Source organism: Lissotriton helveticus, chromosome 7 (assembly GCF_964261635.1).
Source record: "Lissotriton helveticus chromosome 7, aLisHel1.1, whole genome shotgun sequence".
Taxonomy (NCBI): Eukaryota; Metazoa; Chordata; class Amphibia; order Caudata; family Salamandridae; genus Lissotriton; species Lissotriton helveticus.
Genome location: NC_136068.1, coordinates 526,275,461 through 526,291,622, shown reverse-complemented (window position 1 = coordinate 526,291,622; position 16,162 = coordinate 526,275,461). Strand labels below are relative to the sequence as shown.

Genomic DNA, 16,162 nt, shown 5'->3' with positions numbered 1-16,162 from the left:
AACCTGGCAAAGCGTACCGACCTCTGCTCCTGTCAGTTGAAGTAACTATGAACGTCCCCCTTCCCCATCGGCCGGGGACTCTCTGCAGGCAAGACAGGGTGGTGCAGTAGTTCGCCCTCCTTGGAACGTCGTCAGCCAAGTGCTGCTTAGCACCAGGGAGTCCCTGTGTGCATGGAACTGGCGGAAGTTTGCCGTCACCGGCCAGGTGGGGAGGGTGCCAGGACCAGATAATAAAACGTGGAGCAAAAGCTGCACATTAAAGGGAGGTTGGAGAGATCGGTAGCAGTTTCAGAGGTCAAAGAACGACTGCAAATGGAGGAGGATAAAGAAATGCGAGCGTCAAACAGAGGCACATCCTTAGCAGAGTGATAACAGCAGAAAAGATAAGTGATCAGAGCCAGAAAAAGGCCACTGCAAGCAGAGAAAAAAGTGATAAGTACGATAGCAACGAGAGACATTTCCCTGCAAAAACAAAAGCAAGCCCTGTAGATATCACTAGGACACAAACATAGTGGCACATGCAGAAAGGCCTTGACAAGGAGCAAAAAGTGTGGCAGAGAGTGGAGTAGAGAAGTCATTAAGTAGACGCTAAACAGCTGTGCTGAGAGAAAGTTAGCAGGAGGCAGAGATATGACGAGTCCAACTTACAGGCGTACGCAGTTCCCCAGGATCCAAGGGAGCGGGAGAGAAAAGAAACATAAATGTTATCGAACCTCAGGTCTCCGAACTCCGATGGAAGCCAAAGTCCAACCGCCAGCTACTGAAGTCGTCCATGATCCTGGAGCCACATTGTCACACCAAATGTGGATGCTGAAATAGAAATATGAAATAATACCACAAATACAGTTCTCTGTCAGCACAGAAGATAGCAGAATTTATTGGAGACTAACAAACAATACAGAATACGTGGGGTATAGAGACAGACAGCATAGATACTGTATGTCCGATGATGTGACGTATGTAACAGTTTATATAGGCTCAAACCGCAAAGGATGCAGCCTCATATCATACGTAGCACAACTTAAGCACAATTCATTTGTCCAATAATTATGGGCCTACAAGGTGATTTTACCATTTAAGGTCCTAAGTCTACTGTTGCTGACCACGTGTCCAACGAGGGCAGCTTTTGGGACTTTCCACTCTACTGTAAGATATCTATTCTGGTCCTTTCAAGATAATAATTGCAACATAATAACAGTGCCCAGAAACATTGCGAAATGTGATATGCTGGAACATTAATTGTGGAACAAGCATCTTCTTTTGCCACGTATGTGTTTTTGAGCAAGCCTTGCGTTACTAAAGCTGTGTCTCTAAGGGTAAGGAAAAGTACAAGCATCTCGTGCCGTGATTCTCATGTCAACTTAACATGGCCTAGAAGCTTATTGTATTTGGTATCACATAAGAAAGACGGCTTCTACACAGTGAAACAAAATTTTGGGTCCTAGCCGTTGTAAGGACATGCTAACATTACATTTCTACATGTACTACCTTTAAATGCCGTACACCTGCCATGTGCAGTATGAGGTCTACATACGGGTAGCCTTAATATTTAAAATGAAAGGTTTGACCTGTTAAAAGGGGTTTATTTTGACAAGTCAAATTACATGTTTGCTTTTGCATTGTCACAGGCTACATAGGTAGGTCTAAGCCATGTGTGCACTGCAAGTACAGTAGAAAGCACAATAGATGCTGCAGTTCACTGGTGGCATTTAACATCTAGGCCTTGATAGTATGTTGTACCACATACTAGGGACTCATAGACAAGTTAAATATTCCAGTTATGTGTATGGCAATTCGACCATGTTAAAAGGGGGCGCACAGACACTTTACTATTAGTTCTAAAGTCAAAAAAACAGGTAAGACAAGTAAGACATCTGAGGGGCCATCAAGCAAAAGCTGGTCATTTCCTACAGCTTCTATCAGAAAAGTATCAATTGTAAAAAAGTAAATTTGCTGGGACCACCTTGTGTCCAATTTTATAAAGCGAGTAAACATCATTCTATAATCGGCACTTCTTGGAATCACATTTTGCGTCCACACAATGTCGTCCGGTATTTCTCTCATTATGGTGTAGGGGGGACACATGCAAATAAGGGCAAGCCTTGCGTCTGACATATTGCTGGTGTTGCTGCATGAGGTAATGAGAATTGCCAAAGTCAATAGTTGTTGGTTTAACCCCTTCGACGCTGATGACGAGCTGGGCTCGTCATGAGGTAGCCTCCTCGCACGCTCATGACGAGCCCAGCTCGTCACGTAAAGTGCGCTTTAAAAAAAGTCAGCGTACGAGCGGAATTCCGCCCGCACGCATGCGGTTAAGTGCTGACTGATTTGAAGGCCCCCTTCCTTTTCATACAGTCTAGGTTTTATTTCTATGTGGAATAAAGGTTGGAAGGCAAGTAAAGCCTTCATTAAAGCCTATTTTTTATGACTTTGAACGAAAGGAATGTTACTAATAAAAGCACCCTTGTGTATCAGATGGGGAGACTGAAATGCTGGCTGGATGGGTGTGGTGAAATATGTGGTTGTGGATTTTCTTAGCCAGCTGATGAAATGTGCAGCATACACATGTTAAACCACACCTCTTGTGCTCAACTCTTGTCTTTTGATTTTGACCAGATTCCCAAATGACCCAGACCTTCACTTCATATTATTAGTAGTGTTTTATTATTAATTGATGTGATATTAGCTTCTATTCACCATGCTGGCTAAATCTTGTTATCTTTCATGTAGGAACATTGCCCCGTCCTCCTACACTGTCTGCCTGGGAATGTACCAGCTTTCGAACTCCAACCCTAACTCGCAGTGCTCTACAGTCCAGCAGATCATCGTCAATTCGCTCTACAGTTCTGAAGAAGGTCCTGGGGACATCCTGCTGCTGGAGCTGACGAACACAGTGGAATTTACTGATTTCATCCTGCCCATCTGCCTGCCAGCCTCGTCTGTCACATTCCCATCTGGTTTAAACTGCTGGGTCACCGGCTGGGGAGCCATTGGCTCATCAAGTGAGTGTTGTTGGGAGATGACCACGTAATTGATTTATCCGTGTTGGTATCAATGTTAAGACAAAAGCAACAGTTGTCTGTTTCTTTGAGAAAGGTTACAATGCAGACTGGCTTGATGTGTAACTTACCATACATTACAACGCAGCCTTTGGGTGTTGCAGGAATGTTAATTTCAGTCAATCTACCCATGCTCATAGGTCTTCATTTCTTTTTTGAGGAGCTCCCACCCTGGGGCAGGAAACTAGCCATTAACACTCTAAGTTGGCTATCTGTTGTGGCACCCAAGTGGGTGGAGTTTGAAAGGTAGCCAGTGCTGTGAATTTAGAATAGGTTTTTTAGTAGCTATTTATTTATTTATAGGATTTTTATTGCGCAGCTAATACCCGAGGGTGTCTAGGCGCAGAAGATACTCTAGGATACGGTAATCAGCACACAAACTTATTGGTTGAAGAGCCAAGTCTTCAAGACCTTACGGAAACAGATGAGAGTGGGGGCAGTTTTGATATGAGGAGGGAGAGAATTCCACAATCTAGGAGTTGCTACCAAGAATCGTCTGTCTCCCCAGGTGGCAGTTCTTGTTCGGGGAACAGATAGTAGACAACTAGCTGCTGATCTTAGGTTCCTTATAGGGGTATGTACCTGAAATGCCTCCTTTAAAAACTTTGGGCCAGTATGATGAATGGCCTTATAGGCAATGCATAAGGCCTTAAATTTAATCCTGCTCTCCACTCTTAGCCAATGAAGATGGCGTATAGCTGCCGAGGTGGACTGGCGCCTTGGAATGTTGAGAAGGATTCTGGCTGCCATATTTTGAACAGATTGGAGCTTGTTCAGAATATATTTATGAGTGTTGAAAAAGAGGGCATTTCCATAATCAAGCTTGGAAAACACCAAGGTGGAAATTAGGGTTTTTCCAGCTGATGCTGGTAAGTACGGTAGCAGTTTTTTGATCCTTTTCAGCGTAAAGAAGGCAGCTGAAACAACCTTGTTTACATGATGTTTGAATGATAGTTGTTTATCAAAGATCACTCCAAGATTCCTGACCTTTGTGACTGGGACCGGAAGAGGACCCATCTGAGTCGGCCACCAAGTCAGGGACCATTCCGGAGAGATGTTACCAAAGGTCATAACCTCTGTTTTCTCCGCATTCAGTTTTAGGCAATTACTATGCATCCATGCTTGTATCTCTAGTATCCCCTCCTGGAACTTAGCAGACACCGTTGGTCCGTTTTTATGCACCGCCAGCACAAGTTGGGTGTCATCTGCGTAGGTAGTTAAACGCATCCCATGAGATTTTATGACCCTTGCCAAGTCTGCGACATAAATGTTAAAAAGCGCAGGGCTTAGCGACGATCCTTGGGGGACCCCGCATGGCAGTTTAGAAGTCGATGAATAATAATTGCCCAGTTTAACTGCCTGTTTGCGGTTAGCTAGAAAAGAGGCTATGAGATCTTTGGCCAGATGGTTGATCCCCAGGGCTGCGACACGGTCGACCAAGATAGCATGGTCGACCGTGTCGAAAGCCGCCGAGAGATCCAACAGAATGCGCACTGCTGCTCCTCCCAAATCCAAGATTTCTCTAATTTCATCGGAGGCCTTTATCAGCGCTGTTTCGGTTCCGTGTCCTCTCCGGAAACCGAATTGCGTATCATCCAATAGTTCGTGTTGTTCAATGAACTCTGAGAGCTGCTGGTTCATAATGGCCTCTACGATTTTAGCGGGAAAGGGAAGGCATGCAATGGGTCTGTAGTTGGCCGTGATAGTGGGGTCTAAAGAAGGCTTTTTGAGCAGAGGTTTTATAATGGCCTTCTTCCAGATCTCTGGGTAGACGCCTGTCTTGAAGATGGCATTACAAATGGTGGTAAGTGGCTGTGAAATGGTATTATGCAGTTGATTCATTATATCTGGAGGGCATGGATCAAGCGGAGAACCTGATTTGATCTTGGCAGCAAGTATGCTAACCTGATCTTCAGTCACTGGCTTAAAGCCAGAAAAAGAAGGAAGGGTCACCGCCAAGTGAGAGGATGGATCAGTCCTGACTGCTGCTGGTTGCTGTGGGAAGATGGAGTAAATGTCCATTACCTTAGTGGCAAAAAAAGTAGCCAACGAATTACAGAGTTCCTGAGAGTGCTCAATTACAGGTCCAGTGGGGGGGATAGAAAGAGAGTTCACCACCTGGAATAACAGCTAGGGTTGGTTTCTAAGGCTTCAGACTGCTGTAGAGAAGATAAGTTTTCAGGAGAGGGTCTACTGACTCTCTCGCCCGCCCTTCCTGAGAAAAGGGTGGGGCCGGAGAAGAAGAGAGATGCACAGCCTCCATCCAGCTTTTCATCCTCAATATGGCTTGCAGAGCTTGAGCAAGTCTGTCTTTTCCCAGCCACCAGATATAAACAGCATCCAGTTAATCACTGAAGAACCCAAGACGCCTTAACCAAAGGCTACCATTTCCCCCTTAGAAAGCAACCTCCTTCTTCTAGGAATATTAGATTTACATAGTGGTCCGATTCTGCCCGGCTCTTGTGCCCAATCCGATAGAAGTAAAGCCAGGCTCAGGCCAGCCAGAGAGCAAGGTCTTCAATTAGGAATGTTGACCGTAGTAGGACCCGGCTTCCTTGGGCTATACATGTGCTGGCCCTGGGGTGAAACTGATCCAATGGGAGGTTTACACTGATCATTGGCTATGTCTACGTGAGATGCATGCCCTTAATAAAGAGGTCTGGGCTAAGCCACTGCCCCCCCCAAGTCCATCTGCCTGCCCACGGGTAGTGCTGGGCCTCGATACAGGGAATGGTTGAGGAATTCGCTTGGGGCCCGAGGGGACAGTCAATATTCCTGGGATGTATTAGAAGACGCACCACAGTTTCATTGTCCCCCTCTGGCTCAAAATCATTATGGAAGTTTGTCAGGGAAACAACAAGGGAAAGGTGAAATCATGATAAGCACTGAGGAGAGATAGAAACCACCTTACTCTTCCCCTCCCTGAATGAAGGTATGGGAGCCCACTGACAACAAATAATGGCAGTGAAAAAGTCATCTGGTCCATGCACACACTTCAGGGACATGGACTATCTGTATTAACAATGAAGGCACCTAAATTCAGTGGTGGGATAAACAAATAAATCTTTTCCACAAGACAAACGTTGTTGTCTGTTTGTGGGTATAGATGCTCTTCATTCTATGAGCAAGGAAGAAAGCAACTGCATTTTTGTATGCATTTCATGTGCTTTTATTTGACTTCATTTGATACATTCCAGCTAAGTGATGTCTCCCTAGGTTGGGAGTAGAAACACGTAGCAATCTTTGATGGGGATATAAAGATATGGGGAGACCGAACTATGTGGGGCCTAATTACATAAGGTGTGCATACTAACTCCTTTTTCGCCTAATATTGCATGGTAAGAAATATTTGTCAGACTAAAGTAACTGTAGTGTATTAAGAGCACTAAATGTATCTTCGAGACTGCTGTTGACCTAGAAATACGATTATTTTAGGGTGGAACTTGTAATACGTTCAGTCTTCTGCATTCAGCTTGCAGGAGCGGCCGCGCAGGTAAGAGCGGTGAGGCGGTGTGGGGGGTACTCGACGGACGATGAGGGAAAAACAATTATTTTCTTTAATTTACCCTCGTCGTCTGATTAATCCCCTCCCCCCGTCCACTGCTCTTACCTTCACAGATCGCTCCTGTCAGCTTGCTATCTGGGAGTTCTTTCATACGGCGACTCCTTAAAAAGGAAATTAGGTCAAACAATACTGTAGTACACTTATCAAGGGTGGGAAGAACTATTTTAAAGGAAGATGGATAAAGAGTGAAGAATATAGTATAGAAACCAAAATGGGATAGGGATGCAAGAGTTCATCATGATGGTCCGCACTAGTACGAAATGGGTAGTTCTACCAAATACATTAAAGGAGTAAGCGGTGAGAAAAATGTGGTGGATTTTAATGATCTATTTGACTTCCGATTCTCGCTGACCAAATTCACTTCGCCAGGGTTATGGGTCACATCTGCGGCCTTAACTTTCAGGCTTAAGTGATCTTTGATGGGCAATTCCATATTAGATCTGATTCCTCTCATGGTCTTGTAATTAAATATGGACACAGATCTGCATCTTATGTTTTCATTGCTCAAATCTATCCCAAAGTCATGGTATCCATTCTAGATTCCAGCCACCTTCTCCAATGTACTGACTCCCGATGAGGGTGGAATGGCAGAAGTTGCTGGCATGGAGTGCATGAAGTTGTTTAGCCATTCTGAGAATAGATGTTTTCTCTTTAAGGAAGTGCTAATTCTAATTTTGGTTTTCAACTAAACTACCTTACAACTGGGTTTTGAATACACTAAATCCCACTTTATGAATTATGTACATTGCTCACGCGGGTGAATTATCTCAGTACATGCGGTCCGGTGGGGCGACTGTTCGGTAATTCTACGCGGTAACACCAGAATGGAACAAAGTTTCCGAAGGGTGACACCGCTCCCCTCTGAGACCATGGAGTGCTATTAGGCACCGATACAAAACTTGAATTGAATACAATCGTACGTATTTCCTATCTAATTGCATGCACTTATTATTAGTAGCATTTTAAGTTGTCTATTTAATTAATTAAAGCCCAAACAGGGCAGACAGGAGTGGCATATACAGGGCTGGTCCCTGCATGGTCCTGAAGAAAAGCTAGGGGTAGCTTGAAACATGTCGACCGTTCACTGATCCAACCCACATTACAGGTTGGAACACAGTGACTGAACCCCGTTTTTAACATACCAACCTAGGAGCAGAATAAATGTGTTGAGGCCCACTAGCGCGGTATTTTTAACTCACTCACACCCACTCCACCACATCATTTTCCTTTGCACTACACATAGTCCTTCAATAAAAAGAGTGCTCCTACGTATTTCGTCTGTCGCAGCACGCCCCTTTTTGTAGAGAATTGGGAACCCCCTATGATGAAGCATGTCACCGTGAGGCAACTCCGGTGAGTGAGGGAACTATAGAAATAAATTTTTCTTTCCTTCTTGGTTTCCTGACAAATTTGTTCAGCAACCATACCAAGAGCTAGGTCTTAGAACCCAATACCGTGGGCTCGTTTTTTTCATTATCTCAGTACACATCAGGACAAGTTAAAGGATCATATGAACATGGTCTGTGTAATCAAAAACAAATTGTCAATTACTATTTCTACAGTTCCTCTCCCATCGCCCAAGACTTCGCAGGAAGTGATGGTCCCAATCATTGCCACATCAACCTGTGATGACCTCTACCATATCGGTTCAGATGTGAGCTCAGGCCAACCCATAATTCTCAGTGACATGATGTGCGCTGGCTATGCGGCTGGAGGAAAAGACTCTTGCCAGGTGAGTGGCTTTGAAGTGTCTGAGTGCCGCCAAGCAGTGTAATAGAAATACGTCCTGTGGTTAAATCATAATGGTAAGCAGTCTGGTACAAGGTTGGGGTTCATGTTTCACAGTTTGTATTTGCACTAAAATCCCCCTATGCCCCTTAGATTCTCCATTCCTTAAAATACATTTGGGACCCAAAAAAAAACATGAATTTTTTTTACGATATATTCCTTTAATTGACATATTTTAAAATAAACTGCATTCTTTGGGCGATACTAGTGATCATTTGTAATGTGATTTCCAAATGTGTAATGCTAATACAGCAGAAAATGTGTAATGGTTTTCTCGCTTTTCCTGCTGCATCTATATTGGAAATCCTAAATGTGCCCATTCTGATGGGTAAAAGGTAAAAGTCACGTGTTTATGAAAGCTTTAGAGGGAGCGGCCTTCTGTCTCCTAGCAGATCTTTGTCAGTTTTAACTTGTTGTGTTCAGCCAAGAAGTCTGTGTGACCCAATGGATGTTCAGATGACTGGTGTATGTTGAGTGCTTGCAGTCTGAATACCATGCTAGGAAATATGGGAAGCAGTTGGTTCAGTGCTTAATTTGTAAAACAATAAGCCCCGGGGACTAAAGTTTTGCTCAAAAGCTAAGAATATCAGGATGCGTAGTCTTAATACCCCCTCATGCCTTGTTCAAACACAACCAGACAGCCCCTGGCTGATCTCTCCTGCAGATTCTTTTTCATCCCTGCATTCTCCATTTGCCAAAATTGTTCTACCTTTCACTTTCCTTCTTCCCCCCTTCAGAGATGTTTCAAGGCATGAGCAAAGGGAGCAATTACTCGGACCCCCAGCTTCTAAAGAAGCCCCTTGGGAAAGTGAACCTTACCACTATATCTCTGTCTCTATCTGCTGTCTATTTCTAGATGAAAACATTTATTTTCTCTGCCTTACTCTAGTTGCATCTCTCTTTGCATTTAATCGCCTAAGGGATGTTGGGGTCCTGGGTAGGGCACATTTATTTTTAATTTTATAAACACTTTGCATTATTTTAAAATTATTGGTAGTAAGAATTTCATCTTTATTTGGGCCAGACATATTTCAACAGTTTTGAGTGACCTACTTCTGCAAGGTTGCTTGGCATCTGCGCGATTGAGTTAGCATAAAATTGGTATTAAAATTAAAAGTTATTTCCAACAAGGGCCCTCAAAATATGTTTTGCCCTTATAGCTGATGCAAAGTGCCTAACAAAAAAAATGCATGTGTCCTTGTGTAATGCCACTGGTGCTCAAATCTGATTAGGAAAAAATATTTTCCAGCTCCTAAAAATGAGTGCTCGTGGGCCACGCTAGCAAGCAGTGGCTAAAATTAAGCACTGCTAGATGCAACCGGACAGTACTTGCATCTGTCCTGAACATGGCTCTGGGGCATGCAGTAGGCAAATGCAAAAAGAACAATTGATGATAGAATGCAGAACAATGTCATACATTCACCCCAGTACAGATATCTGGGCCTAAATCCATCATCATGTTGCTCCCCATGACATTCCAGTTTGAACCCAGCCATATGCAAATCAGTCTTGACCCTGCGCTCAATGGGAACAGTTCAGCCCGAAATGCCAGGTCAGGTCCTCCCTGAACTGGAAAAAAGCATCCTAGGGTCGGTTTCAGGGTTTCAACCCTCTTCAGCCAGGATAGCCTGACTCCAGTGGCATGGAGAGCACAGGACCTGCGTCTGGGCATACCCGTCCTACTCCGGCTGACAAATGCAGAAAGAACAATTGATGGACAGAATGCAGAACAATAACACACATTCACCCCAGTACAGATTACTGGGCCTAAATCCATCATTATGTTGCTCCCCATGCCATTCCAGTTTGAACACAGCCATATGCAAATCAGTCTTGACCCTGCGCCCAATGGGAACAGTCCGGCCCGAACTGCCAGGCCAGGCCCTCCCTGAACTGGAGAGAAGCATCCTAGGACCAGTTTCAGGGTTCACCCCCATCAGCCAGGATAGCTTGACTCCAGTGGCATGGAGTGCACAGGACCAATGTCTGGGCATACCCGTCCCACTCGGGCTGACAAATGCAGAAAGAACAATTGATGGACAGAATGCAGAACAATGTCACACATTCACGCCAGTACAGAGATCTGGGCCTAAATCCATCATTTTTTTGCATATGCATGATTAAGGCAGTAGGCGTTCTAGCGGATGGGCAGGGAGAGGAAGCAGAATGCATGCGGCAGGAAGGACCAGGACTCTGCTTGGTAAGTTGGGCTAGGGCCAGGGGGTAGGTGGGAATAGGTTTTAGGGATGGGGCTGGATTTGGGGCTCAGGCTGGGATCAGGGTAGTTTTTAGGGCAGGGGCCACGTTTTATGGCTCAGGGCAGAGGGTGAAGGGGCAGTTTTCAGGGCTGGGGCCCATATTTAGGGCTCATGGCGGTGGTACTGGGGGCTGTAGTTTTTTTGGGCTAGGGGGCCAGGTTTTAGAGTTTAGGTTAGGGGTTCAGTGTAGGTAATAGGGCTTGGGTGGGTAGATTACAACGAAGGAGGGTCGAATTTTAAGGCTCAGGGCAGAGTGGTAAAGACGCGGTTGTTGTAAAGACCATGTGATTTAGGCATGCATGGTTGTCATACAACCCTTTCAGCTTGGCCAAATGGAGTCAGCAGATTGCTATTCCGTCTGAATCTAACTGACACTGCTTTGTCACCCGAAAACAACTTGGACAAACAGCAGGGAACCTGATGAACATTTTCAAGTCCTATTCAGTCAGCATGAAGCCTCTTACTGGTGTACTTGCTTACTCATTAGGACACAGTGGGAGTGTCACTATGCTTTTGTATCACATTCTGGAGGGCAGAAGCTAAGATGAGGTTGTGAATTCTTTTCACCACATTAGCTAAGCTCTACCTCGGACATGTGTATTGTAGTCAGTGTATTTAACACCTTCAATGCTAAGGGTATTTTTCTCCTGTGCTGAGATTTCTTAAATCTCATTATTTCATGACGAACTCACCTTGTCATTAGCACAGCTCCAGTGTGCTTCATGAAGAGCTGAGCTCGTCATGAGCATTGAAGGGGTTAAAGAGGGGCTGAGCTGTTGCCTCTTCCTGCACATAAGAAAGCAGCCTGCTGCTAAGATTAATATATTCTTCAGCCCTTACACAGGGGTAATGCCTTATCCAAATGTCTCTGCTTATTGGCTAAGTTTACTCGCAACCAAGAGCAAGGAAGACCATGACCTGCGTGAGAGAAGCGGAGGCTGTCTATGATGAAAGCTTTTACCCATCCTTTCTGCAGCTCACTTCTGAATTCTTCATACTGATTTTCTGTGTCTAACTGGCACCCCAAGACTCTTTTCCAACCAGCACTCCAAATATGTCTCTAGCGTTGCCCTCTTTATCACTAAGTCACTCTATAATCTTTCTCACCACCCCCCTCTATCGGCCACCTATTCCAACTCTGTATGCCCTTTAATACAGGACTTTCCCTCAAGGTCCCAGTTCTAGTGCCATGTGCCAAAAGATCTACTCTCTAGAGCTATTTGTGCCCCCAGATTATGTGTTTAAACCGGTCTGCTCTTGATTCGTCTTTAAATACACCTCTCTCAAGACCTAAGGTTACTGGATGACTCCAAGGCACCTGCAGCACCATTTTCCAGTTTTGATTTTTCTTTTATGTCATTGATTATCTAGAATTTAGTTGGTTCATTTAAAGAGACCAAGGACCTCCCTTCCCAGAATCCATATCGTATTTTAAATGAAATCCTATGGTTAGAACATAAGGTTTCTGATGAAATGTGTTCCTTGGGAAAATTGTCAAAATTCGATCTCTAACCACGTTTCAAAACACTCTTTCCCTCCTAAACCCATCTTTACTTTACCCTAAATTGGTTTTCCCTATAGATCGCTTTCCTTTCCCCACCTGTTTCCCAGCCTTCTTTCTGAACCATGGATGTGTAATGCGGTTCCAAGACATCTGTGTGCATGCTAAATGTTAGGATAGCCTTATATGATGCATCTATATAACAAATCGAAATCGAAATCATTCATATAGTCAATAGTTTTCTTACATATTACAAACGTGCGTTGAATTTACCTTAGTGGACCTATATAGACACACCATCTCTAGAACCAGTTGTATTTCAGAATGATAGCAAAATGCAAATATACCATGGTCAGAATTTTGACACTTAGAATGCCGTGAAGGTAAGTATATATTGGTTTGCAGATAGATTTACTAATCTCAACTTCACATCTGCAAATCTTGAGGATAAATCCATCATCATGGCACATAGATGTGGAGTTAAGTACAGTATATCTGATCTTCTGATTATACTTTTGTTTGTTATCATTTATGACTCAATATTTTGATGGTAAACCCCAGACCAATCTGGCTCTACTGTTTCTCAGGCCTGCAGAGTTTTTTTTTTAAAAATCTGTGAATTGGGGACACTCAGTGCATTGTTTGTCTTCTTTTCCAGGGAGACTCCGGAGGGCCCTTGGTCTGTAAATCTGATTCCGGCGGTGCCTGGTACCTGGCGGGCGTTGTGAGCTGGGGAGATAAATGTGCTGGAGTGAATCGCCCCGGGGTGTACACCAGGATTACCGCTTACAATACTTGGATTCAGCAATATGTTCCTGAAGTAAATTTTGTGGAGGCACATTTTTCCGCAAATGCTGGCCACATCAGCAGTAGGATCTGTCCACTTTTGCCACTGCTACTGCTGTTGACCTTCCTCCTGGGTCACCTTTAGTAGCAGTCAAGTCATGGCTCATCTCCATTGTGGAACTCCTCTGGGATCTGACTAGACACACCACTTCTTCCAGTGCAGAAACTTTGACTAACGATTGATGCTACTGCTGTCGAGGAGCTTCTCTGTACACATCGACGTGAACAAGAATTTTCCAACACTTCCTAGTGCTTACTACTAAGTTAGATATTTCATGCCTCACTGTCTACTATCTCCTGTGACATAATCATGGTAAATTTTGAACTTACGTCGATCACAAGTTTGTTGTAGGAGATTTTAATCTGAATACACTGATATCCCATAACCCTCACTTGTCACTGGTAGAACATAGTTACAACTAGGACGATGACCTAATATTGCGTTATTGCCCGCAGCCACAATCTGTATTGTTTTTTATATGCCACTTCGGTTGTATAACAAGGGGAGGGCATCTAAAGGCTGGGAGAGCAGATGGCTATAATGGGATTCAAGCATCTCACACAATGAGAGAATAAACTATTAATCCAAATGTAAAGATATAAGTGAGTATTGGAATGTTGGGAAACAAGCTGGTATACCAGAAAAGGCTGCACCAATCCATTGTCTTGCATGAAGCTCTTGAAAGTCCATGGTTTTAGTCCTATGTACAGACAGCCTTGGAGGACACATGACTTTCCAGCTTCAGAGGTTGATGCTCGGTCTCCTCATATCAGGGGCTACAATAAATACCCGTTATCTCCATTCTACTTCTTCAGTATTCCATGAGTGTGTGGGCATTGGCAGATGATTAGCCTTTCGCCAAGAAGACCTGAAGTTTTATTGTTGTACTATAATATGAATTAAAAAAACCTATTTGGTGTACTGAAGGAATCATGTCTGAAAGGTCTCAACTAATTTTCACAAATACGTAGATCTTTCGATCACCAAAATTCATTGAGTGAACAGGGCATAAAGGAAACTATGGATGCAGAAGCCTTAGATATGAAGGAGGAGCTCCATAAAAATTAGCTAAGGCTTGCAGCTACCACCACACACTCGGCCTTCTGAGGCCTTAAACACTAAAGCAGGCGAGCTGGCAGCGAACAGAAAGGGAGTAGAAAAGAGGGCATCCCTTTCCACGGGAGAAAGAATGGAACACTGAAATATACACAACCGTTTGTAAATTCTGAACCGTGCAACACACAGCCGGAGGACAGCGGTGGAACTACGAATTGATCCACTAACAATGGTACCCAAGGGCCTTCCTGAGCGAAATGAATAAGGATTTAAAGGACTATATGGAAAAAGCAGTTCTTAAAACAGGTGGTTAGATCTCACACAGGAGGCTACTGGGCCCCAGCTATGGTGGCTGAGGTAGTTTGCCACTGGTGCCCTGTGGTTAGCGGCGGATGGTGACATTTGAAAGTGATGAGGCGTAAAAATTGTTTTTGACTTGCACGGAGCTGTTGAATGTGATGGAATAGAAGCTCGCCATCGCTATCCTGTCGCACATCAGGGTGCTATCGGCCCTATAGGTCCATCAAGAAAAATGGCCCTTCTCTGGGACCAGTTTGGTAGTAAAAAAAAACAAACACTCACAGTTGGGGTGCAGAAAGCGCCTCACTCAGCTGGGGCCAATGCCACTGCATCTGCCGCGCTAATCACAACGATGCCCCTGTGGATGGGGACTGCAGCGTGGCCAGATAGTTATTTGCGTGGACCAGCACACATCTGGAAGCTAGGAAGAAGCGAGGATCTAATGTATAGCTGATGTGTACATTATATTGAGGAGAGAAGCTGCTACTGCAATCTCCTTCAAGCAGCATTTTAGGCGGGTTCATGCGAACCACGTTGTGTCTATTTCACTGCTGTTACTAAAAGAGAGCAGAACTCTGGCAATCCGTTATTTCACCCCAATTTAAAATAAATGGGGATTTGTTTTTCGACATCATTTTTGCAGTGCTTTCTTGCGTACCTATTTCAGGAAGTGACCATGCTCACTGTTACTTGATTGCAGCCAAACATTTGAAGAACGTTGCTACGCAGCGGTGTCTTGATGTGAGGCTTGTCGCTTTCATCTTGGTTCCTTTGCATAAAACGACCTTGCAACTGGTTTCGCACTGAGTCCCTCTGTTGTGTGTGCCGCATTCCTGCTGCTAACGGAAGCCACGAGTTGCTGGTTACAGGGTCAGTACCCTGCGCCTGCAGCGTCAGTTTGCTCCATTTTTCGCCCCTGCCATCCTCATTATGTGTATTTTGATGTCTGGCACCTTGCAAGCCAGGCACCCTATTTGCTCCTAATCTGGCCTGTGACTTTGAAATGTTCCAGAGGTCCACTTTTGTTACCTGCCCTGACCAATAGAGGCCAGGACATCTGAAGATGGGGTTCCCGTTCTTTCAGCAGCGGTTATAGCATTGAAATAGCACTACCTTTTCTTTTCCACATCACACCTGTTTCAAACAAGCGCTGTTAAATGCATTAGGTTTTGCCTATGTGATTAATAATACTTTTTTTTTTGGTTGTAAATTCTAGTTTGGGGAGTAGTTTTGCAATGCAAGATCCTGAAACTTTAAAAACGTGTTATGACTGGTTTAATGAGAAAGGCAAAATGTGCAGTGTTAGAAGCGGCTGTCTCTAGTTGGCAGAGGTATACACTTCTGACAAATAAGGACACACCTTTTCTAGTCAGGGCAAGGGGATCACACACTTAGATAACCCCTGCTCACCCCCTTGGTAGCTTGGCAAAGCAGACAGGCTTATCTCAGAGGCAGTGTGTTAAGCATTTATGACCACATACAGTAATAAAGTGAATACACTACAAATGGACACGACACAGTAGTATTATAAAAATAAGGATGTTTATATAAGGCTTAGCACAAGACCAAATAACGACAAAAATATACCACCATCTTGATAAATACTCTTGGAAGGAAAAATAATAGTTCAAATACGGTTTCTTCTTAGCACAAAGTCTTTAGTAACAAAAGCAACTCTTCTTCTTTAAATCACAGTTCTTGGCAACCATATAACCCCCACAGGAGTCACACGACGTCGAGGCAAAGTTAATCCAAAGGTTCGGCATCGACCGCGAGGAGTGCTACGTC

The 16,162-nt window shown here is 44.2% G+C and overlaps 1 protein-coding gene across 1 annotated transcript in view; it reads left to right on the top strand.

The window, feature by feature from the left end:
* The window catches only part of LOC144769144 (serine protease 33-like), a 441,545-nt gene extending 427,606 nt beyond the window's left edge, over positions 1-13,939 (top strand). Inside the window, exons 4-6 of the mRNA XM_078653152.1 lie at positions 2,731-3,002; positions 8,187-8,356; positions 12,830-13,939. Of these exons, the coding sequence (XP_078509278.1) occupies positions 2,731-3,002; positions 8,187-8,356; positions 12,830-13,102 (715 nt within the window). The 3' untranslated portion in view covers positions 13,103-13,939. The remainder of the gene's footprint in view (positions 1-2,730; positions 3,003-8,186; positions 8,357-12,829) is intronic.
* Positions 13,940-16,162: the final 2,223 nt, after the last annotated feature.